The 26,197-nt window shown below is 41.5% G+C and overlaps 1 protein-coding gene across 2 annotated transcripts in view; it reads left to right on the top strand.

Annotated features, from left to right (window-relative positions):
• Positions 1 to 26,197, top strand: part of Vav3 (vav guanine nucleotide exchange factor 3) — a 329,118-nt gene that overhangs the window by 127,190 nt on the left and 175,731 nt on the right. For both annotated transcript variants that reach the window (XM_021157266.2, XM_021157267.2), the window contains exons 3-6: positions 14,810 to 14,868; positions 17,021 to 17,086; positions 21,715 to 21,823; positions 23,625 to 23,717. In XM_021157266.2, the coding sequence (XP_021012925.1) occupies positions 14,810 to 14,868; positions 17,021 to 17,086; positions 21,715 to 21,823; positions 23,625 to 23,717 (327 nt within the window). The remainder of the gene's footprint in view (positions 1 to 14,809; positions 14,869 to 17,020; positions 17,087 to 21,714; positions 21,824 to 23,624; positions 23,718 to 26,197) is intronic.

Here is a 26,197-nt window from a genome sequence, read left to right on the forward strand (position 1 = left end):
CTTATAGGCTGAAGATAATAAGTCTACTAGTGAAAAGTGAGTTCCTACATCAGTTTACACGTTCTTTACGCATGCCAGGCAGTCACCCCAGTGTTTGTTGTGACTTCGTTTTACATTTAGTTCAGTTACCATTCTAAGAAGCTTGAGTATAGAAAAATTAACTGAGGAATGTTGGAAGACTTTTTTTCCCCTCTCTGATACTTCAGTTTTATTTCTTTCTCTATCTCAGAACCAGATGTTTATTTTTCTCTTGTCTTTTTCATTTTTCTTTCTTTTCTTCTCTCTCTCTTCTTTCTTTCTTTCTTTCTTTCTTTCTTTCTTTCTTTCTTTCTTTCTTTCTTTCTTTCCTTCCTCCCTCCCTCCCTCCCTCCCTCCCTNCCTTCCTTCCGTAAAGGAGTGATTACCAGAAAAGGCAAATAAGCAGACAGAAGTTGAATCAGGAAATGTTTCACAGTTAATTGGTTTTCCGACACATGGACTGGACATATAGAATATGAAATAAGGTGACTTGGAAAGAAATTCAGAACTTCTGTAATGGAACGAAGGCACCTTTTCAAGGTGCCATGCTCTAGGAAATGGAGAGGTTGTTCCTGAGTGAGGGCCTCTGTACCTCTGCCTCTCCATCACCTCTCTGCATGGCTCTCTGCCTTTCTGTAGCCTCTCAGTTCTTGGCTTCTGATCAAATTTCATTTAAATGACAACAAAAAGAAAGTTTGAAAACTATTTACTTGCTTGTAATAATACAAACACTTTTGGCATTTTTTCATTAAAATATTTTGCTGAATACAAATTTAATATGTACTTATTAGTAATTACCAAACAATATGTTAATATAAATAATATAAATGTCAAGCTAGCCATGGTAAGATTCTGTCTCAAAAGTACAGCAACAACCAAACAAGACATCAAGGAATAGGAACAAAAGTGCGATTGCATAGCAGTGTCCCTTACTAGATAGTTGCTGTTGCTAATGTGTCACTATGTGCAGTGTTTGAATATCCTGTTTATTGGAGCAACAGGCAGCCCTGGGCTGGGAATCAGGAGGGAATCCAGGGAGATGGAGCCCTCAGCCTTGTCAGCTCTGAGCATGTTCTTCCTTATTTATGTTTGTTTCCTCCTCTGCAAGCAGCAGGAAGGCCAAAGTCCTTCTTGGACATTTTTTTTAGAAGGCAGGACCTAGGGTAAATGCCGGGGAGACGAATCAGCAGTTAAGCGTGCTTGCTGCTTTTCCTGAAGGTCTGAGTTTCAGTCCCGGAACCCACACTGAGTAGTTCACAGCAATCTGTAACCACAATGGAGGAGATAGATGTGATGTCTCTGCTTACCTCAGTGCACACCCATGGATACACGGCATATCCACACATAGATAGGCACATAAACCAAAAATAAGAACTGAGTCTTAAAGCATGAACTGACTTATGACTTCCCTCTCCATAGAGGTGTCCCATATCGTTGTGTTCTCTCTAGAGTTTTCATTAGGCTGTGAAAAAAATGACACTGTTCCAAGACCTGCTGTGACTTAGGGATTCACCAAGCTCTAATGAGCACAAGGGAATCTACTCCACCTGGGTTTTTCATTGAAGGAGGCTTTCCAGTGAGTTGCGCTGAAATAAAGTTCCAGAGGATTATTAGTGATGTATCATGGAGCAAAAGAGGAAACAAGTATTTTAGTATCTGAGATGTTAAAAAGAAAACTTAGAACTTAAAAAAAGATTGTGTTTGTCTTCATGACATCATTGTTATTCCCTGAGGAATAATAATAATTAATGTGAAAATTAGAGGGTAATCAAAGAGTTGAAATAACTAAATTTAACTATTTTTAAACATTCTTCATTTTCAAAAAAGAGATAATGTCTTATTATATATAGAGGGTGGCCTTGAGCTTTTGACGATGCCTCTCCCAGAGTTTCCTGGGTAGCATGCTTATAGGAGTGTGTGTGTGTGAGTGTGTGTGTGTGTAAGTGTGTGAGAGTGTGTGAGAGTGTGTTTGAGTGTGTGTGAATGTGTGTGAGTGGGGTGTGAGTGTGTATGAGTGTGTGTGTCACTGTGCCTTTTTATTAAAACTTTATCAATGCCTGTTATATAAGGTGCTCCAATGCAGATATTTAATCCTCCTGTTGGTCCCAAACAATTATACATTTTAAAAAGGCAGTTAGAGCCCAGAAAGTTGGTGGCCATGATGCATTGAGACAATCTTGTATTCAAACATTGTGGCAGAAAAATCGTGAACATTTCTATCATAATATAAGCCTCTGTACTCACATAAACCAGTATACAGAATATGGATACATATGGATGCCCAAGCACACCATCCCCAGTTCATGTCTTGCTTTAAAAAGAGAAGATTCCTTAAAACTCACCACTGGTGAGACTGTGCCCTGTCAGCCCACTGGTGAGACCTGAAGCTGTGGCCGCTTTGCTTTGTGTGGTACAGTTGAAGTTAGAAACCTGTAACTTTTCATAGGACTCATCTCCCCAGAGGTTCACTTACTAGGGGTGTGTTCTTCAGTGTGGTGATGCTGAGGTGGTAGAACCTTGAGGAAGCGGGGCTAATGTGAAGCAGTTAGGTCATTGGGGATGCTCCTTTGGAAGGCTTCGTGTGGTCTACTAGAGTGAGTTCTCTGGTGAGTCAGTTGTTAGTAGGTGAGGCTATCCCATGTCCTGGACCTCTATTCACTGCTGGTTTATTGGCCATCCACTGCCACGTGTTAGAGACAAGGGAGCCCTCACCAGAGGCCCAGGAGTCAAGGTTGCCTGTTGTTGGACTTCAGCTTCCAAGGCTGTTTTGTAATACCCTTCCCCCTTTACCCTCTTTCCACTTCCTCTCCTTTGTTGTCTCCCAGGATGGTCTTGAACTCATAGGCTCCTTCTGCCTTAGCCTCCCAGGAGCTGGGCTATAGGTGTCCACATTTGTAGCAAAGTTCTATACCTTTTGAAGTATCCAGCTTTAGGCATCTTACTAGGGTGACAAGTCTGATTATATAAGTCCCATCATCTGAAGCCACCAGTTGTTGCAGAAGAGGGTCTGAGGCCACTGCCCCACAATACAGCAAGGCTTCAGCCAGGATCCAGAGCTCTGCAGATTGTGTGATATTTTGAGGCAGTCATGTTGGCAAAGCTATTTTGTATAAGCTACTTTGATACAATATTTTATGGCAAGGACTTTGTGTGAGTGTGTGTGTGTGTGTGTGTAGTTCCTGGAAAAGAATGCCTTTAGGACTTAATGTTAGCCTTGCTTTAATTAACAGAACAAATTACCCAATTATTGAGTTTTTGTTCTATATTCAACAATGAGAATTACAATTTTATGGGATGAGTTAGAAGTCCTGTAAGGATCAAGTGGGGCAGGGATTTGATGGGGTTTGGTGTGTCTTTCATTTCTTCCTTTCTTAGTCAACACAATTTATTTATTTTTTACTAGAACTCCCCCTCCCCTCTACTCTTCAGTGTCCAACTCAGAAAGTCCCTCTTGCCACATCACCAGGACATTAGGATCTAAACCATGCACATTACCTGGAGACTGTGTAAATAAATCTGTTCAAATGTTCTTTTCCATGGTACTGAGAGTCTCTTTATGCAGATGTTTATAACTAGATATAATATTTGAGTCTGACCTGCCATTTTAGGGTGTTTCTGCCTTGTAATTCAACAGTTTGTCACCGTCTGTGAGAGAAATTCTAAAATATCATCCTCATGAAAGAACACACATGATATGCACCCACCGATAAGTGGATATTAGCCCAGAAGCTCAGAATACCCAAGATACAATTTGCAAAACACATGAGACTCAAGAAGAAGGAAGACCAAAGTGTGGATACTTTGATCCTTCTTAGAAGGGGGAACAAAATACCCATGGAAGGAGTTACAGAGACAAAGTTCAAAGCAGAGACTGAAGGAATGACCAGAGACTGCTCCACCTGGGGATCCATCCCATAAACAACCACCAAACCCAGACACTATTGTGGATGCCAACAAGAACTTGCTGACAGGAGTCTGATATAGCTATCTCCTGAGAGGCTCTGCCAGTGCCTCTGGGAGGCAGATGCTCCCAGCCATCCATTGGATGAAGCACAGGGTCCCCAATGAAGGAGCTAGAGAAAGTACCCAAGGAGCTGAAGGGGTTTGCAGCACCATAGGAGGAACAAGAATATGAACCAACCAGTACCCTCAGAGCTCCCTGGAACTAAACCACCACCAAAAAAAAAAACCCAAAACAAAACAAAACAAAAAAAAACCCACAAACAAAAAAACCAAACCAAACAAAACATCAACACACACACACACACACACACACACAGAGGATGGGACTCATGGCTCTAGCTGCATATGTATCAGAGAATGGCCTATTCAGTCATCAATAGGAGGAGAGGCCCTTAGTCCTGTGAAGGTTCTATGACGCAGTATAGGGGAATGCCAGGGTCAGAAATTGTGAGTGGGTGGGTTGGTGAGCAGGGGCGGGGGTGTGTGGGATTTTCGGAGAGGAAACTAGGAAAGGGGATAACATTTGAAATGTAAATAAGGAAAATATCTAATAAAAAATTTCAAAAAAATCATCCTCATAAAGAATGTTCTTTACAGGGTACTTTTTTTTTTTTTTTTTGAGGAATGTAAGACATGGGGTAATGAAAAGAAAAAAGGCAGCTAGTGAGATGGCTCAGTGAGTAAAGGTACCTGAGTTCAGTCCTCTGAAACCACGTGATGGGAAAAGAACCCACAGGTTCTCCTATGTCCTCCACATACATACTGTGCCCATACAGATACAAAGGGAATAAGTAAAAGTTAAAAAAAGCAAAACAAGTAATCATACAAATAAAGGAAGTAATAACATTAGAGCACAGTATAGACTGGCGAGTTGAAGTCAGTACTCAGTAGGCTCAGTACTGAGTAGGTCCACGCTGCTTCTCTGTCTAACGCATTTGTTTAATTATGATATTTAAAAGTGGATATAAAAGTGGATACTTTGAGTACCATCAAGGTAAGCATTGCAAGGGTGTGGCTAACCTAACAGTTTAGACATATGTTATCTTAGTGGTTTCATCTGTATACATGCAATTTCCCATGCAGAAGGTTTGTTCCGTTCCTAGACTGTCCGTGGGAAGACGGAGCTGAGCTCCAGCTGACTGAGGGAAGGAGTGTGTCCTCTGTCAAAGTCTGTCTTTAAAGATTGCTGCAAAGTTTCTCAGAGTCATCTTTGGAAGAAAGGAATATTGCTTCTCTCTCTCTCTCTCTTTTATTTTTGCCATCTATGTAAACTGCAGATTCTTTCAGTTAAAACATCTCATCCAAGGTGAATCAGCCTATGACATAAAAAATTATGTCAGAGAAAAAAAGTGGCCAACTCTACCCATTTAGTGCAATTGGGTGATATGTTCCCTCCCCTCAGAACCACGGCCTGAGCTAGAAGCTACTTTTCTAAGTCCTCTGAGGGGATTATTTTCTCTGATCCAGTTCTTGGTAAATCCTCAGATCCTAAGGGAAATTCAGATGACCCTGGATTAATCACTTATCCTCAGAGCAGCTAGTGACTAAAATGTGTTCCCTACTCATTGGAACATATCTGAGATTCAGATAAAAAGAAGCCTTCGGGGGGGGGGGTTGTCACAAGAAAACATCTCCCTGAGGATTTAAAGGTCACAGGTGACAGAGTTTTAAAGCTACAGATATTGTCATGCTATTTCAGAAATATCTCTGTGTACAGTTCAGGGACAGTTACTTCAAAGGGGAAAATCCAAGATGTGGAAGAGAAGAGACCTCAGAGAGCATCAATTAACTGATGCTTTTAGCATAAGTCAAATCCAAGAGAATTTCAAAAAAGCTGATTGAATGTAATCTGTGAAGTTGAAAGTAAGAGTTGGTGTGACTAGGTCTGCTCCCAGCCATGGCTGACACCAAGAAAAGTGAAAAAAGACAAAAGACAGCGGATCAAACTGGTTTCCATGAAAATCCTGTTTTATTAGTATCCAGACGGATGCTGACTGGATTGTCTGAGTATTCCAGTGACATTTATGGATGGGGGGGGTAGGCAATAAATATGTCCTATGTGGAGGGGTAGTTTTCTCCTCCTTATAGGGGTTGGTACCACATTCTCAGATCTCTGTAGCCCTCTTCTGGTTCTACTGTAGAGAAAATCTGGGGTACTGAGTTCATTGTATGGGGTCTTTGTGGGTTTCCTGCCTCTTTCCTTTGTTCCCTCCCCCTCAGCCCCCGCCTCTGTCTGTGTGTGTCTGTCTCTGTCTCTGTCTCTGTCCCTCTGTCGCTGTCTGTGCTGTCTCTGTCACTCTGTCTGTGTCTGTGCCTGTGCCTGTGTCTGTGTCTGCCTGTGCCTGTGCCTGTGCCTCTGTCTCTGTCTCTGTCTCTGTCTCTGTCTCTGTCTCTGTCTCTGTCTCTGTCTGTCTGTGTCTGTGTCTGTGACTGTGACTGTGTCTGTGTCTGTGTCTGTCTGTCTGTCTGTCTCTCTCTCTCTCTCTCTCTTTCTCTCTCTCTGTGTGTGTGTGTGTGTCTATGTGTGTGTCTGTGTGGTGTGGTGCTGGGTGAATGAACTCAGGTTCTCATGTTCACTCATGCAGCCCTTCACCCCCTGAGCTGTGTCTGCAGCCTTACACCGAGCTTCAGCTGTCACATTCATTTGATGTCTTCAGCCCAGTCTTTTTGTCTCTAAGGACATGGTTTCCTTTTCTATCACAATCTGAGCACCATAAAGGCCTCATCTAGGCTGTTCTTTCAGAACAGCAGCAACACATGACCACTGTGCTCAAGACGTAGCTGGTATGAATTGAGATGAATCATAACTACGTATTGAATGTGAGATTTTGAGCATTGATTATGGAAAAACAACCATGTAAACTGGCTTCAGTTTCATAGCAATGTCCTGTTGGAATAATAGTTCACATATATCTAATAAATGTGTGCAAAACACTAATTTTTAATGTTTTTCTAATGAAGCTTTTTAAAAATTTTAAGTTTTGTGCATGCCTTACATATTTGTGCTGATGTAGCTTTGGAGTGGAGGCTTCATAATAGTGAATTGGTTTACCTGCATTTTAAATGGGCATTTTCAATCAGGTTCTAGAATGACCAGCGTTAGCAAGCCATCTTCTGCCGGTGTCATTTTATTCTTGTCCAGCCTGTCATCTCTTCTGCAAACCTTTGGTTCCTTACTCTCTCTTAGGTGCCCTGCGGCAGAGACGAGGTGAGGTGTCTCAGTTGTGAATCAATGCCACATTCTTCTCTACTGTGGCACCCTGCCACTCTGGCATTGCCTCTCCTTTTTGGCAGACTCCATGCTGTTCTTTAAGGTGGCCAGGGCAGCTAGGAACATGCATTAAAATTCCCCAAGTCCTTTTAGCCATACAGAACTACCCCCCCCATTTCTGTAAGTTCACATCAACACCTGTGACCAGACAGGAAGGCAGGCCATGCCCCTGGGAAATGAGCTTGCTAGTTAGCAGTGGCTCTCTGGTAGCTAAGGACATTGTCCACCACAGCCTCCGTAGCTCTCCTACAGCCCTGCTGGGCTCAAGCCTGGAGGGAAATCATGTTCCTTCCCTGATGTTCAACTTAATTCTCGTTGCTGAACTAATTTAAAACTGCTCCATACTCTTTGTTGCTTGTCTCTACCCCTAGCTTAAAGGCAGGGTGTACATCTTATAGGTATTACACTTGCAGAATGGCTTCTTTTATAGTTGTGAATTGACAGTTGAGTTTCTTATGCAGACTACGCTCCCAGGCCTTTGGATGGGGTGATGGAACACTGTATAGAACGTGTTTCTCACAGTCCCTCAGTCAGCGTGAGAACATTGGTGCTGTTGTTCTTGGTGTGCTTCCTTCCACCTATCTTGTAATAGGAAGCATTTAATTTTGTATGCCCTAGTGTAAATTATAACATGGAGAATATTACACTCCTTCCTGGTCCAAAGCAATGGTTGTCAATCTGTGCGTCACAACCCCTTTAGGGGGTCAACTCACCCTTTTACAGGGATTGCTTAAGATCATCAGAAAACACGGGTATTTACATTATGATTCATAACAAAATTAGGTTAGTAGCAAAATTACAGTTACGAGGTAGCAATGAAATAATTCTGTAGTTGGAGATCACCACAACTATATTAAAGGGCCACCGCATTAAGGAGGTTGAGAAGCAGCGTTCTAAAGGTAGGGTTCTGGGACCTGCTTGGAGCACCGTAAACAGTGTGTTGAGTCTGGCCTAGTGTGGCAAGTGTCAGAGGAGTAGGAGGGTGGGCTGGAGCAGCAGAGGGTGTAGGGACCCTAGAGTGTGCTTCTCAGCAGTTGTAGCTCTTTTTAAGGGGGCTACAGTTGAACATTCAGGTGGGGTTATCACAATGACTGTTGGAAATATCGTTCAACCTCTGTGGTAGCCAGGTAGAGGGTGAAGTTAATGAGCGATGAGCTAGAAGTCAAGCTGGTAGTTATTCTAGCAGAAGAAATGAGACAGGGGGCCTTTAGCAAGGCAGAGGCGCAGGGAGTCAGGAGGGGCTTGGATCTGAGGGCAGTTCACTGAGCAGATTGACAAGGCTTAAACATGGGGAAGGCTTCTGGAAAATCCTTTGATTGTCCAGCTATGGGAGGGAGAAGATTGGGGTTTGGGAGCGTCACAGAGAAAGGAAATAGGTTCTAAGGGAAAGACGCTTCTCTTTAGGAGTCATTGGAGGTAGAAGGCCAAGGCTGACAAGGCAGTGGGCAGAACCGAAGCATCTCCTGAGATAAGCATATTCCCAGATTGCTTCATCTTACCTGCACAACAGACTTGGGTTACACATCTGAAAGGGAACCAAGTTACTGTTCCATATTAACCTACTAAGTGGGAGGTGGATGCTGAATTTGAATGAAGAAAGTCTTCCTCCCAGTCTGCTTACAGCCTGTGTGCCTAGGGCACACTCTTCCTAAAGGAGGTAGTTACCTTTGATAAGTTCAATTTTGGTGATTCAAAGAGGAAAAATACGTTTTATTTGTGACTGTCCCTGAGGTCAGCACATGATGTAAATTAGACCCATTAAAGCTATACAAACCAACCATTCTCAAGAACAATGGAAACCCGTGTCCCTGTGGTTTATAATCTGGATCAGAATGGATGCTTCTCTCTCTCCTCTGGCTATATTTCTTTGCTTGGTTCATGGAGATGAGGCCAGGAGTGTTTTTTTTTTTTTTTTTCTCCAGTGTTCAAGGAAATCTCTGAAACATGTGGCTGGAAGTGACGCTGAGCTGCAGTGTATTCTAATGGGGTAATTTACTGTGTGAAATTGGAATGGCAAAGGAAATTAATGTAATGAGTTCTTTTGATTTCCTAGGAGACTGAAGGTGAAATATATTGCTAATCTGCAACTCACCATCTGGCTGGGTTTTGAACTGGGCCTCATTGTCAAGAATCTGGAGTTAAGGGTAGCATTTAGTCCCCTTGGCTGCCTTTAGATCACAGCTGGCCTCTCTTTCAGTGCCAGTGCTTTTGTGTGAATCTCCCAGAGCAACACCCTGAAGCCCCTGTTCCCAGTTACCTCTTTTAGACCCTATGTTTGTCTCTATTCCATAGGGCATTTGCTCTGAGCCTGCAGGGGCCTTGATGCCACACCTGGGTCTCAGGCCACAGCTGCTCACTTGAGCTGTGAGGCTTTGACACTCTATAGCCCTTCTAAGCCACTAAGTTGATTTTGCATTCATGGCCCAAACCTGAAATCCCTGATTGCCCCTGCATAGCTAACCCCTCTGTACAAATCACTGCTCCAGGAATTCTTATTCAAACCAGCTATTAGATCAGAGAGAGAATACTTTAGAAAAATCAGGAAGGTACATTCACAAATAGTATTTGGTTTTGGTTGCTATGCATGTTGGACCCCATGGCTTCTTTTAGCTATTTGTATTCTATATTACTATGTCCCCCTTAACTCAAGACCATCCAAGGAGCTTCATCAGTTGCTCCTGCAGAAATGACTTGTTGCTTCAGTTGCAAGTTACAACAGTGACACTAATGTGCCAGTAAGTAAAGAGTGCTATCTTGCCAGGGGTTTCTTGAAGAGAATAGTTTAAAAATTGGAAGCTTGTCTCTATTCAGTATTGCATTTTGCTTCATGTAATAGCTATTAAAGTGACAAACTGACTGGTCAAGTAGCTCTGACCAATGAAGAGTCGTTGTCAAACAGAAGAGGGGGCAGGGGCCTCATCTGCTGTTTTGCTGGCTTTAGTGTTGAGAATCTGGGCATCTCTTTCCCATCCCTACTGTTAACTTTTCACATGAGGCCCTTCTTAACATCTTCATTATGTCCTTACTTGTGCTAGGCTAGCCCTTTACACATTCTTGCCCGTGTAATCCAGGATCTTCACAGTGATATTTGTAGGGCAAATATTCCTCTTTCACTCACGGGGCCAGCAGAATAGTTTATGTCCAGTGACTCTTATGAGAATCAAAGCAGGAGAAAGCAGTTTGGGTCACCTGGCCTGACTGTTTTTTATTGCTGGAAAGCAAAGTCATTATCAGCGGAATGCCTGGCCGCGTTCTCACAAGAGTGTCTAAGTTCCCTCAAGAGTGTCTAAGTTCACGTAAGCAGTTTAAAGAACGCCCCTCTTTCTTTCTCTCCTGGACAGGTACCCATTTTACCATCCTTCCGGCAACAGAACCTGCATGTAACTGAGTGTGCATTTGGTGAGGATGCTGCGTGCTGACTTGGTATCAGAGCATCATAGCCACTTACTCATGGGGATAATGTCAAAATCACTAGACTCGTGATGTATGCTGGAGTGTCACATGGCATTAAGATGAATAAAGTGCATTTATGCATGATGGCACGGCTGTGATGGATGGCTAGTGACAAAGCATGACTCTGCACACTTTAGAAAAATCTTAGAAAGATTTTAAAAACAGCTTTATAATAGCCCTCTCTATTTTTGAGGCAGGATCCTACTTCATAATCTATACTCCTTTACAACTGATTAGCTTAAAAAAAAACAAAGCCCTGAGTTCTTTTGAGGAAAAAAATTAAAAGCTGATTTTGAAAATGTTATAGAACTGATAAGTGCCAGGACAGGACTATAGCCACATCTAAGAGAGGACACATGTGATTCAGGTTGGGATGGGAGCAGAACAGAGAGAGAAGGCACCTTGGAGGCTCCAGCTGCCTTGTGGAACTCTGGCGACACTTGAGCAAAGCTGCGTGGTGCTTTGATCTCTGGCTTCCAGTTGTGCATCTGAGTGGACACTCCTGCATTGCCTAGGCTGAGCCTGCTGTCCCTCCTGAGCCCACATGGTGGTCAGCCAGGGTGCCCAAGGACATCTCACCTCTTATGGTCTCACCGTGGCTGTCTCAGAGCACTCTTGGACCATTGAGAAAATCCCTGTGTGACTGACTTTTGGCTACTGTCTGCTCCCCATGGCTTCCTGTCCCCTCTGTTCACCCTTTCACTAATGCCATTCATTAGCCCTGTTCTCTGCTTGCCTTTGTTCTCAATGACCCTGTTGCTTCTGGGATGCAATCTCCAGTTTAAAGTGGGAATGAGAAGCCGTGCCCACTTCTCCCACCTTCCTCACACAGTAGGTCTAATTAACGTCAGCCCAAATAAAATCTTGACTTCTTTACACATGTGTTTCCTTTCCCATGGGGATAGAGGATGTGGGCAGGAGAGGTCAGTCAGGACGGGGAGTCACAGTAGCTCGCTGTAGCTAAGTCCTTACTGCCTTACCCCCCTTTCTGGAAACTGACGTTCACAATCTCTTGTTTTGAAGTATCCATTTAAAAGTCAACATAGTTCATGGAACATAGGCTTTTTAGTGTCTTTCAGTATGTTTTTTTTGTTGTTGTTTTATTTTATTTTATAAATATTCTTGTCTGTATACTTCAGAAGGTCAGGGAATTCATAGAGGGGATTTGAGGATCTGGCACTGATCTGTGTCCTTGTCTGTTCACAGTCTGTAAACACCATCTTTATAGAATAGATGTTGTTCTAAAAATACCACATTGACCAAGCAGCCTTTATTTGTTTTGACTAAACTTAGTATTAGTATTAGAATGATGTACATGTAAGAGAACAGACATAAAAGTGAAGGGTCTTGCCGCTATTCATTGTAAGATCACCATGCAGCCTCCCACCCTTCTGTCCCATGAATTTAGCTGTATTATCTTCTAGTATTGAATATAATGAATGACTGCCATTAAATCATAGGAGTTGCTTAAACCAAAATTTCAAAGCATGCTTAAAGGTAATGCTTAAAGCAGACCTAAAGTAATAGACTATCGTTTGGCTCCCTCTAGTGGTGCATGTTTACATGACAAGTCAAGCTGTATGATTTCTGTCATCTGGGTTTTCCATCTCCGAAGAGGGGGAAAGGGACATGGGCGGGGAAAGACTGTAGTTATTCTCAGTGTTGACAGATAAAAGACAGAAAGTGAAGTATTTTGTAAATCAACAGTTGTCATACAAAGAACAAAATAAATTGCCATTAAGTACATGTCATGTAGAACATGCTGTTTTGAGCTAAGTGTGCACTGTGGCGTGTTTAGACGGAACCGACTGATGTGTGTCTACTCTACTTCCATTTTTTTTAATGCTACCATGCCACACCTATTCTTTTCACAATTTTCAAGAATCCAAGAATTCAAAGGAGATTGCTATTTATAGTCAATATATAATTACAATTTCCCATGTAGCTAATTTTATTTTCTATAATAAAACTTCACAAACATATGATGGACATTTTCACCCCAACCCCCGCCAATAACTTAACATGGAAGTTAATTAGCTGTTCTTATTTATGTTTTATAGAGGTGGGTTCACCTGAGTGAACAAGGCTCCCAATGGGCTCACTCCTGAGCCAGGAGTTTGGAGACCCCATTTATGGGACTGGTACCCCGCAGAGGCTCATTTGAGGGATGGAGATCCTTGCTCACCCTTCTGTTCTGGGGCTGAGGCTTTTTAGAGGATGACTATACTACCTCAATCCAGACAGATGCATCTTCCCCCATTGCCATTCTTACTCAAAAAGAATTACATAGCAGACCCCCCTTTGCTGCACTTGATTTTGAGAGTTAGAGCCATCATGTTTATCATAAAAAATGCAGTTAGTGAGAAAATGAATTCTGGATCTAGATGGTTTCCTCAGTGAGTTTCTGCCAAACGATTGAAAGAGGAGTGAGATTACTAAATACAGATGCTAAAACTGTCCGCAGAGCACACTTGGACTTAGGTACTGAAATACATAATCAAAAGTAATTTAGAGCAGAACAAATCTTGAAAGCACTAAGCAATTTCTTTTAGTGATTATGAAGAATTGCTACCTTTGAACCATTTCACATGTACTGTGTTATTTAATCCTTACAATAATCTAATGATCATTAGTTATTCTTTGAAGACCTATCTAGAAGAAGAAGCCAAGACTAGCGAGTTTAGGCAGTTGCTGGCTAATGAATGTGAAACCCGGATTTGATCTTGCGTGATCAGGCTAAGAGCTGGCATGCTCAACCATTTTGCTGCTCAGTGATGCCTGCTGAGCTGTGGAAATATGTGATATCTGTGTGGTCCAAAACATTACAGAGACGGTGATGACTGAGTGCTTAGAGCCAGGGCAGGTCAGCCAAGGAAATACAATGTATGATTTTTAAAAAAAAAAAAATTATTAGGTATTTTCTTCATTTACATTTCCAATGCTATCCCAAAAGTCCCCCATATCCCCCCCCCACTCCCCTACCCACCCACTCCCACTTCTTAGCCCTGGCGTTCCCCTGTACTGAGGCATATAAAGTTTGCATGTCCAATGGGCCTCTCTTTCCAGTGATGGCCGACTAGGCCATCTTCTGATACATATGCAGCTAGAGTCAAGAGCTCCGGGGTAGGGGGGGCGGGTACTGGTTAGTTCATAATGTTGTTCCACCTATAGGGTTGCAGTTCCCTTTAGCTCCTTGGGTACTTTCTCTAGCTCCTCCATTGGGGGCCCTGTGATCCATCCAATAGCTAACTGTGAGCATTCACTTCTATGTTTGCTAGGCCCTGGCATAGTCTCACAAGAGACAGCTATATGTTGCTAGTGTATGCAATGGTGTCAGCGTTTGGAGGCTGATTATGGGATGGATCCCCGGATATGGCAGTCTCTAGATGGTCCATCCTTTTGTCTCAGCTCCAAAATTTGTTTCTGTAACTCCTTCCATGGGTGTATTGTTCCCAATTCTAAGAAGGGGCAAAGTGTCCACACTTTGGTCTTTGTTCTTCCAGAGCTTCATGTGTTTCACAAATTGTATCTTATATCTTGGGTATTCTAAGTTTCTGGGCTAATATCCACTTATCAGTGAGTATATATCATGTGAGTTCTTTCGTGATTGGGTTACCTCACTCAGGATGATGCCCTCCAGGTCTATCCATTTGCCTAGGAATTTCATAAATTCATTCTTTGTAATAGCTGAGTAGTACTCCATTGTGTAAATTTTTAAAAAACAAATTTTAACTTAAATAGCTTCACATATCTAGCAAGTACTAATTGAGGAATACAGATTTATTTGATTTTTAAGATATTCCAGTATAAGGTACAAAATATATGGGGTTAATGTGTTTAACTCCCTGCTTTACTGGGAGGGGACTGTCGCTCGCTTGTATTAGTAATCTGAATTAAGTCATAAATTTAACAGAAAAGAAACACAGGCACTGTCTGAGCTTTTAAGCTTCCCAGTCATGACTCTTCCCATTTTACACTTTCTGAACCTATAACTTTATATTTTCATCATTGTTAATATTGAATGGGAAAACTGTTGCTTTTGAGGAAAGTGTTGAACTTTATTAAGTACATGTACAATAAACATTTTCTTCTTTTTATCTCCAGGTTATAGAAACATTATCTCGGCTATCCCGAACACCAATAGCATTGGCCACAGGAATCAGGTAAGTCTGAGCCTCTGGGCTTCCTGTCTCCCGTGTAGTTCAGTGCAATGTTATTTCCTGAATGGTTATTGTTTGCAAAGCTCTTTGTGCTTAGTACTTTAAGTGTCACATACACATTTGAGATTTATTGAGCAATTAAGAACTTATTATTCATAGAACTGAATGAGGCTCAACATTGTGCTCAGTTTTCTGGTGACTGTCACTAGTTATGGCTCTCTCTAAAAAATTCCTCAGCATTTCTATATGTATAATTCATTAAGATAAATGCAAATGTTTTAATACATAAATATTTAAAAATATAATGTATTTGCTTCCTGTAGAAGAGACCATAACAATAACTTACAACTTTTATGAGTTTAAGGAGCAATCAGACAAGCGTTAAATGATAGATACACAAAGATGTGTGTTAAAGATTGGGTAAGATATGGAAAACTCAGAAGTAGGTTGTTTATCTATGTCATCTCTGTGCAGTGGTAAGCCTGGAAGTTGAGATGTGTCTGTTGTTCAAGCTTTTTCTTAGATTTCTGCCCTCTTAAGTAGGAGCAGTCTGTAAAAAATATAAGAAACAGGAAATGAAGAAGATAAAGCCAGGCCACCTGGAGATAGAAGTGTTAGTTCATACCTGATTTCTCCAAGGGTTTGCCTTCTAGTCTCCATGCGTGATACGGCTTTGTCTCTGCCTTTTCGCTTCATGTTTTTGTGCCCAGGTCACATCATATTCTGAGGGTGGGAATCCAAGTGTGTCTCAAAGGAGTGTTCAACGCTGGCTCAGCAGCCCAGATCCTGGATGCAACCACAGTGGTCTCAGGGAGGACATCCTGCAAACCCTTTCTCAGAAATGCGCCATGAGTTTATCAGTTTTCCATAGAAATAGTTTGCCAGCCGGCTCACTCTTCAGTTCCTTCTAATATGCTCTTCCATGGGGCGTAGCCGTCCATGTCTGCATATGTGTTGTGTCATTGTATGTAAGGAGTAGATTTTGAAACAGACATGGCCTGCTTTGTATGTATTTGGTTCTGAAAGTATACCCTTCAGAATTTTTTTCCTTTTAAAATTACCTTGTCATTATTACAGTACTGCAGTATAATTCTTGGTAGTGAACCTATGTAGATATAAAAGCCCAAGAAAATGAGTCTATGTTACAAAAAAACAACCCTGAAAGCTTGGTTATGTATATTTATTTATTTGAAACAAATGTAGGTCCCTGTGCTATCTTAAGTATTAAATTAATTAATAATATGTTCAAAGTTAAAATGGTTTTAAATAATAAAAATATAACAAAAAGTATGTCTTCCAATGAAACTCTTTAGTTTTAGTTTGATGGATCTTTTTATAAATATGAAAGAAGCATGCTTAATATCAAAGAGTGGAGCATTTGTTGTTACAATATAATTACTATGATAATTTTGTTAGGCATACTTTTAAAGCATTATTTTGGTCATAAGGAAACATGTTATGAGCCAAACAAAGATGCCAAGTGATAGGAGAGGAGAAAAATTAGAGTGTGATTATTTTTAACGTGGGACAAAACCAACTCCTTAGTCTCTTTGGAGTCTACTGTGTTCATTTCTCCAAAACCTGGAGAAAAACAAAACAAAACAAAACAAAACAAAACAAAACAAAACAAAAAACCCAAAACCCAAAACCCAAAAACCAAAACCAACTTAAATACTCTGATGTCTGATTAAGGAAATCTGCCAGGGTCAAAGACATATGTATGATGTCTTTGTCTTCTACTAGTCTTCATCCATTACTAGTGATCAGCATCATGAAAAGACAATTTACTGCCAGTCTCTGTTAGGTCAGCTCTTACAGCTGGCATGAGGGTCCCTGAACTGGGCTTTGCCATGGGTGCCATGGGGTGACCCTGCAGGTATGTGACAGGTGGAGGGTCAGGTAATCACATTAGCATGCCCCTAGCTGCACAAGTGTCTGCAGGGACTCACTGTCATGCTGGAGCTGATTTAGGATAGCAGGTGTTACAGTCTCCCCAGGGGAACCCCAGGCACATCTGCAGGGCAAGCACTTCTGGGGAAAGCCTCGCAATCATTAAATATGATGACTTGTTTGAATGGCAGCAAATTTTGCCATTTAATTATAGGTAAATGCTCATTCGGAGTGCTCATTCTCCCATGTCTTTCCCTCCTTCCAGGCCGTTCCCCACAGAAGAAAGTGTAAACGATGAAGACATCTACAAAGGCCTTCCTGACTTAATAGAGTATGTAGAGTATTTTCAGTACAATTAAGCCACTGCACAATTTGTTCACAGCACTCTAACAAGCCACTGCACCAGAAGAAATATGCTTCAATTGGCTTTTAGTTCCCGTTCTGTGTTCCCATGAAGAGAAACTTACTCAGAGAAGTAAAAACTTGAAGTTTCTCGAAGGCATAAAACAGACACAGATAATCTGGAATCACACAATTAGGGAATAATAAAAAAAAAAGAGGTAAAGTTTACTACTGGAGTTGTAGGACAGAAAGCGTGTGCATTTTAGCACCAGGAAGGATGGATGCAGCTGAAGTTATTCGTGTAACTGTCGGTAGATGGAGCTTATCTTAGGCAGAGAATCCTCTGGGCTTTATTATTTAATAGTCAGGAGAGGCAGAAGGTCTTGCAGCTGATTATCTTCTGCTCATCGAGTGGCTTGTGCAGATTATGATAGATATAAAGCATGATCCTCTCTCCTCAAAGACCTTATGATATAGATCAGGTGTGTTTGCACAGAATTATAAGAGATGGATTAGGCTCCGAGGGCAATTCCTGGAGTCTGTGAGAATCCACAGTCCAGCACTGACTGTTTTATCTGCTCAGTTTATTGGCCCCTCACCAGTCTTTCTTAGGCATCCCTTCACAGAGAAGACCTTTCGTGGGGAAAATAGCCACTTACCTTATGCTCTGTTTTTAGGGTCTTTATTTCTGGCTAGGACAATGTTGGCTCCCTACTCTTACTACCCGTGTCTTCATTCCACGGCAGTGACACAGGAGTTTTGTGCATTCTTAGAACTTTAAACTGCGATGAGCTGGAGAGATTGCTCAGTGGTGCGTGCAGCTGGGCAAACAAAAGGATCTGAGTTTGGATTCCCAGAACGCCATTGAGGTAGTGGTTAGGCATAGCAGCTTGCCTGGAATTCTAACCTTGGAAAGGAGAAGCAGAAGGTTCCTCCACAGCAAGCTGGATAACGGGACTAACCAGATGGCTGAGCTCTGGATTTGATTGAGAGGCCCTGCCTCAATGAATAAGGTGGAGGAGCAATCAAAGGAGATCCCAGTCATCAACTTCAAGCCTGTACACATATGTCACATACCTACACCCTAACACATGCAAACATACCTATGCACATGCAACTATATCCCATACACCTATACATGCAAAAGGAGAAAAAATAAAAAGCGACTAAGCTGTGTCTGGTGTATGCATAGAAATAAGCCATAAGGACATTAGACATCTACTGTTTGCCAGACATTATGTGTTAGGGTTGAGCTATCTAATCATTCAGTAGTGAGAGTGTGCTGTGTGCTCATTTCTGTGCATCATCTCATATAACTACTGTGTTAAGTTCCCACTATTATAATCTATATGGAGAAAAAACCCAAATTTGTATGCACAATTAACTCTTCAAAGGTGACATCACACAGAGTAGTCTTTGAACCCAGATGTTTCAGACCCTGGAGTGAGAGGTTCTTACTGTCCTGGGACCAAATGTGTGATGACTTAGTGCTCTGGGAGCTACCAGCCATAACAATGGACAGCCAGCAGCTTTTTCCATTTTATGTGGCATTTGGAGTGGCTTTGAAGTCATATATTTTAAATGCCCTTTGAGGATAGCTTCTTCCTGCTTCTAAACTTCCAAGAACTCACTGCCGTTAAGTAAGATAGATGCTGATTATCTGATTAATAATGGTCTTTTGTAAAATAACTATAAGGTTACTGGTCTTGTAATCAGATTCCCAGGAATAACATAATCTGTATAGAGCTGTGATAATGTTCCTTTCAAAGCGCCACATGGTTGCTGAACCCCACTGATGGTCACCAATACCCATCACTTTTTTATAGCCTTTACCCACTTTGTTCTGCTTAGTGATGGTGTTAGGTAATATTTAGTTTGAGGGAATGTTAGGTGTCAGGTAGGAGGAGGCCTTCAATTCAAAGTGTCAGGGGATAGATGTCATAGTCCATTTGGCTTCTGGCCAGAGCCTAGAACCAGCCTCTTTCTAAGTTTGATTATTTTAGTTAGCTCCATCCTGATCTCAGCTGACTTCACTGCCCTTTGATGGTTACACAAAATACCCAGACACAGGACCACGAGGACTGCATAGAGAGACTCCCTTCTCAACTCTCATCAAAGACATAATGAAACAAAGTTCTCAGACCAACTAACTGTCCCACCATGTCCTATCCAGAGCCCATCAGAAGCCCAGCTATGGAAATCACATAGCAGCCAATATGGCTTGACTCATAGGCATTCAATTCAATGTTGAAAGGCATCTTCCATTCTTTCTTCTCTCTCCCTAATTCCAGAGGGTCTCTATATCTGCTGTCACAATTCTTACTTTCCCTGACTCCCTCCTCAGCAGCCTTTACTTTAGTTATAGCTCCCAGCCTCACATGTTTGGCCTCTTGGCCTCTGTTCCCCCCTAGCTGTGGCCTTCCCACCTTCTCTCCTCTGTGAAGCTCCTGATGGCTCTCAGATACCCCAGCTAAGGCTGATTCACCAAATGCAGTGCTCTTTACAATTTTGTTTCAGCTTTACCCTCCAGTGGTCCAGCACAGCATCTCCAAGCTCTTGGGGTACCAACCTTCCTGTTCGTGCCCTATCAGGACCGCTGTCTCTCTCCTCATTTGATGTGGGTGTGTGCTATGCTGGTTGGTCCTGAAGTTCTATTAGGATAGGAAACCTGTATGTTTTACAGCAGCAATGTACTGAATCAGCCTACATATTCCTAGTCCAGCTCAGCCATGACACCCCTTTGACACCTTCCCTCACTTTCTTTAGTTATTTTCACTCTTCCCTGCTCCTTTAGCTTGTTCATTTACCTTGTTACATATACAGAGTTGTGTGTTTATGGACTGTTCTCCATACAAGCCAAATTATGTGTGTTTGTGTGTTGTGTAGGATGGGTGCTCAGGATACACATTCATGTGTGCATTCGTGTGTGAGTGTGGTGCGTGGGTCCCATGTGTGTGTGAGTTTGGAGGTCAGACAGTAACCTTGCCTCCTAGATTATTTGAGACTGTACACAGCAGTGTAGCTAGCTGGCCCGCAGACTTCCAGGGTTTCTCTTGTGCCTGGGTCAAGAGAGACGAGAACTTATGTTGGATTACAGATGTGCTAATATGCTACACTTTTTGCAGGTTCTGGGGACTCAAACTCAGATTGCCACTTCATTTGACTTTGCACATTGGTACAGATCCTCAATGGGAGAGTTTTTGATCCATATGTCTAGAATCTTATAGAGCATATAAGAATTCAGTCAGTTCTTTATAAACCTGCTGGATGGATGAGCAGATGGGTGGGTGGGTGGACAAGTATTTCAGAAGTGAATTTTTCTCTAAGCACAGTTCTCTCAAGCTTCAGTTCCCTCCTTTAGCTTCAGAGCCTTCCTTTTCTCTGGGTTTTGACAGTTCACTTCTGTCAAATGCCTCCAAATAGTCTTTTATGACAAACACAGCCTGTGGTTGTACCAGCTTTGAAAAATGTTCCAAGTGGAAGAATGACATAGCCCCAGTGTTCTTACTTTTGTTTGTGTCAATTTGTAACATTCACCTGGTACAGGCTGACAGGGCTGGCCCTATTAAAGGGCTGAATTTCTTTCTCAGAGAGATTAGTGTTTCATTGCAACATCTCTGAATTGGTTAAGGCCGTTCTTTGGGTTGTATTAGTAGAAGGCATTTTAGAATTTTTGAACTAGGATGGAAGGCTGAAGAGTGTGGCAGTCATAAAATAGACAGAAGGCCATGATTGACTGTGATGATGGTTCCACAGGAGGGGCTTGGGGACAGTGCCCTGGGACCAAGAGCTGATGGGGGACTCGAAAAAACAAATACCACATATCACTCAGCAGTTTTTAATGACTTTAAAATATATTTAAAATATTTATGCATCTCTTCCCTCCTTTAAAGATAAAATACAAACAGTTAACACAGATAATGACAGTTTGGTTATCGAAGGAGGTATATGTATCTTCTAAATGGGCTTCTAGAAATATGGTCTGAAAAGAACTGAATTGGTTATAATAACATTACAGTAACTGATGCTATTGTCAAACAGATTTCTACTATGTCCACTATTCCTTAACTGTGCCCTCCCCACACTATGCCCTTAATAACATAATGGAGGCTGTGGAATACTGCAATCGGGAGGCAAAGTGACAAGTCTGTCAGCATACTCAGTGTAAAACAAACTTGTTGTTTAGATCCAGGCTCTGCTGTAGACTATGTTCTTCCTTAGACAAGTCTGGTATCTTTCTGTACTTCAAAATTTGTCTTATTTTTCATAGATCAAATACTAAACCATATTCATATGACATGAAGATTAGAGTTGTGACTAGCTGCAAGATGATCATTAATAGAGCTCAATGAAAGTAAATAGCTAGTTAGGTATTCATTAGCATTGTCCCAGCTTCTGGATTCTGCTGTTTGCCATTGGGATAATGTGAAGGGACAGAGTTGTCATGGGAACCTCTGGATGGTCTCTCCTAATTCCAGTTTCCTTCTTCTCTGAGTTTTCTGCTGATGTCAGTGGGAAAATGTCAGTCTGTTGTGAACTGAAGCCTGTAGGCCATGTCTCCATGTAGCATCCACTGTGTGATAGAGCACAGCCTTTATTCTGCATTCCTTGTTTCAGTGAAACCCGTGTGGAAGATGAAGAAGACCTCTATGACTGTGTGTACGGTGAGGATGAAGGCGGAGAAGTCTATGAAGACTTGATGAAGGCGGAGGAAGCCCAGCAACCTGTAGGGATTTTACTTGTTTTGTTTATGAAGTAACTCTGAGTAGTTTATTAGGAAGGCAATTAGTTAGAAGACTAATTAATATAATTACTAACTTCTGTTGGACTACTTAATAAAAAGTCCTTGTTGCTTATAACTTATGTAACTTCTTTGTAGATGCAGGCATGTATTCTTGGTTTTGTTTGTTGGTTTTCCAGTTTATAGGGCCTTGTGGTCTAATCCTTTCCTTCAGTTAGTGAGGAAACTGAGTCTTAGAGGGGCCAGTGCTGAAAAATGGCAGAATGGCAATAGGATATAATGACAGCAAACCATGAGAATGTAGTTGTAATTATAATTAATTGTCAAAGTACATTTTTTTCCAAAACATACATATTTTCCATTTTAAATGTAATATATTATGTTTTGTTACTCAGTAGCTCCTGATACAAGTGACTCTCCCCTTCTCTTCTTTTCTTTTGTTATTTTTCTCTCATATATTACATCCCTGACTGCAGTTTCCCCTCCCTCCCAACTTTGATTCTCACCCAGGTCCACTGCTGCACTGTTTCCCTTGACAAAAGAGCAGGCCTCCCAGGGATATGAACTGAACATGGCATAGCCCCATGCACTAATGCTAGGCACCATCATATCAAGGCTGGACAAGGCAATGTCTTTTATTTTAAGTTCTGCAAATACTAGCATAACTAGTTATATTCTCAAAGCAGTCCTGTGCCATGCCTCTATCTAGAACATCCAGAAAGAGCTGCTTTCAACACTCTTCTCATCTCTAATTTGAAATGTAAGAAGTCAGTCACTTGGGCATTTATTGGCATATTTATCTCTTGTCCTAGAGATTTCCTCATGAGCTGGGTAGTGACTTAGCTTCTTTGGGGATTTCATGGGTTGGCTCAGCTTTCTATGCTCTGGCTTTTAATAATAGGGGGCTGGGGAGGTCACTCGGTCTATATATAGGAAATATAATCACATGGGTTTAACTTGATGGATGAGAGGTGGGCTACCATGGCAGCACCACCAGATGTGCTTGCAGGTGCATTCCTCCTGCAGTGCTTATAGTAATGACCTGCTTTGGTGGCAGCAGACCTTCAGAGTTTTCTCCCACCCGAGGACACTCCCCCTCCTTCACAGCGCTAGGTGGTTGTTATGGGCTATAATCAACAGCAATAATAATGTAGATTCATTGTCAAGATGTAGAGTACTCTGTTACATGGCTTCTGTCACTAGGCACTCCTTAGGCTTAGTGTCTTAGTGCTGTAATTCTATTTTGCAGAAGTGAAAACCAAGTCACAGAGAAACTTAGTAACTTATTTATAGTTATAAAGCTAATAACAAAATCATTTTTGGAACCGAATTCTGTTTTGTCTGTGATCTCTGACCTTAGCATTATGCTGTATTTTAACACTCAAAGAAAGAAGCAAGTATTGTGTAAAAACAATATTTGATGGATTTTTACATGTATGTGTGTATGTGTGTGTGTGTGTGTGTGTGTGCGCTCTCACTGTTATTGATGATTGATAGCCTGACCTGATATGTTAGGCCTACCCTCTACCACTGAGCTGTTGGGTATTTTATAGTCATTTCTGCAGCTCATGTGAAATCTGCTCTCTATGAAGGGAATTCTTAGACTATTTGTTACCACATTCATTAACATTTGCGTAAAAGAGGTGCATTGATTTAAGCAGCTAACCAAGTCTTTAGTTGTTTTGTTAGGATGGAAAGTGTAAGGGAATCAGATTTTGATCTTTTCCTAGATAAATTGTTATGTGCACTCAACTGAATAGTTTTAATTCTACCTTTCTGTCTACAGAAATCACAAGAAAATGATATACGGAGTTGTTGCCTAGCAGAAATTAGGCAGACAGAAGAAAAATACACAGAAACATTGGAGTCAATAGAAAAAGTAAGTCATCAGGTATCAAAGCCCCAGGATTGCCTCGTGTAATCTATGTGCTAAACCAACTCCTTTTGCGGTATGTATATATTAATGTATATTCTAAGATGTGCACTGAATGACAGGCTCATCAAATACCACGTGGACTCACTTACAGGTACAATCTACAATGAAGTCATAGAAGTAGCAGGTAGAATCTGGGATTAGTATGACCTCGGGTGGTAGGGATAGGAACAGTAGTTAGAGCATATATGCTTATATTAGATAGAAGGGATATTTAAACATTTATACCAGATGTATAGGCAAATGTATAGACAGACTACACACAGAAAGCAATTGCCTGGAATTTAGGGACTAGAGGCGTATTTATAGAGGGTAGGTTGGCTGGGAGGAGAAATAGAGAGTGACCACTAATGTCTGCGGAATGTTTTATGCGATAAATAGTTTTAAAATTGATTTTGATGACTGCATTGCTTTGAACGTCTAAGAACCGTTAGATTGCAAACTACATAGTTGAGTTGTTGGAAACATGAATTATGTCTCAATAAAAGCCTCCCAAAGAAAAATAAAGATATCAAAGCAGATTTATACATTATACTACTATTTATTGCTAGCCTGACATTGAAATGGCACTGTTTTAAGAACTGATGTTATAGCAGCAAAGACAGGAAGACTGTAGATTCTTCTGGCACTTTCTGCATCATAGCCAAATTTAGACTGGAAGTCAATCAGTGTGCCAGTTTTGTGCAGAGTTACCTGAAGAAAAATCAGGATGAGAGATTGATGGGTTCAAGATACCATATAAAGACTGATAGCCAGAAGACCTCTATGTCATAGCATGGTGCTTAGTTCATCAGTTGAGAAAGTTGAGGGCACAAGCCATGTAGATGGTCTAGTGAGGAGAGGTCTAGGAGAAAGACTCTCTGATGGGGGAGTGTGCTATGAAAATCTGATGCGGGAATCATCAACTTAGGCTTCATGGAACAGCAGTGGTCCATTGTGGTGGATAGAATGTATGGAGGCTGAGAAAGAGGTCAGAAATCTGGTAGACTACCAGGTCATGCAGGGACAACAGCTAGAGCTTTGAGCAGACTCAAAGTAAAGGTTTTTAAACCTTACACACTGTACTCTGCCTCTTCTGAAGCAAGAATGGGAGGTAGGAGAAAAGTGGGATATTATAATTATCAGGGTGGCAGGAAGTCGTGGCACTCAAGGAGATCTAGTGGAAACAGACTTTGGAAATAATTTGTCAAATTAGACCCAACAGAGTTTGATGATGTAGGCAAAGGATTCTAGAATCTGGTGAATGCCTGAATGGTGACGCTAGCTGCAAGATGGAGAGCAGGGAATCATGAATCTGTTGAGCATGTTAAATTTGTGTTCCCTCCCCCCGGGATGGTAAAGATGTATGTAAGTCTTGCTTTGATAGGAAAGTTGAATTTGTATATGGATGGAGCCCTTCGACTGTAGTGCTAAATAAGGTCACTTCAGGCAAGGCATGTTTTTAGGGAGTAGATTTGAGGCCGCCCCCGTGACTCCCACATTTAGAGGTTAGAACAAGAGAACCAGGTAAAAGTTTGTTTTATCTAAAGGAGAAGAAGAGACATGGAAGGGTTGCTTAGGACAGGGAAATAGTCAGTTGATTAGGAAAATAGTGTGGACATGTGGCATTATGGATCCCATTGCACTTTGTGGTCTTTTAAAAATATTACATTATCACTATAGTCTATGGATTGATGAAATATATGACAAACTAGATATAGGCAAAGGTTTGTCCTTCTAGAAAAACATAGTGGAAGGAGGAGGAGGAGGGAGAGGAGGAGGGAGAGCAGGAGGAGGACAAAGGGGGTATTTTTGACAGTATCGTGGGCTGTAAAGTGATAGGGAGAGCAGTGAGTCCATGAAGGGTGTGAGACTCAGTAAACTGGACACAGCAGGGCTAGAGAATTTCTTGAAAAAAATGAACTTCATGGGCTAGATGTAGGGTTCAGAGAGATGGCTTGCCTGAAACTAATCCAAGAAGCATGCACAGCTGTTGATAATGACAGTGCCTTGAGACAAATCCCAAGATTTGAGAGTTTAGCTCACAATTATTGGAAATAAAGGCACTGACAGGCCACGTTCATATATGGGTCATCTATATAGATACTGAGATTGCTTACAATGAGAGAGAGGTACAGTGTTGAAGCCTCAAGTAGTGAGTGGAAATGGTGTGCAAAGTATGTGAGTAGATGCTACGCCTCAAGCACCTTGGAGAATCTACAAGGGATACTCTACATGAGTCCTCAAATACATCTTCAGAACATCACTATGGTTTACCTTCTTGGCAACAGTGTCCTTTCCAACTTTTAGAAGCATTTTGTTTTATAATTTAAATGTTCCACCTTGTATTTATATATCTCTATATCTCTATATCTCTATATCTCTATATCTCTATATCTCTATATCTCTATATCTCTATATCTCTATATCTCTATATCTCTATATCT

This window comes from Mus caroli, chromosome 3 (assembly GCF_900094665.2).
Source record: "Mus caroli chromosome 3, CAROLI_EIJ_v1.1, whole genome shotgun sequence".
Lineage (NCBI taxonomy): Eukaryota > Metazoa > Chordata > Mammalia > Rodentia > Muridae > Mus > Mus caroli.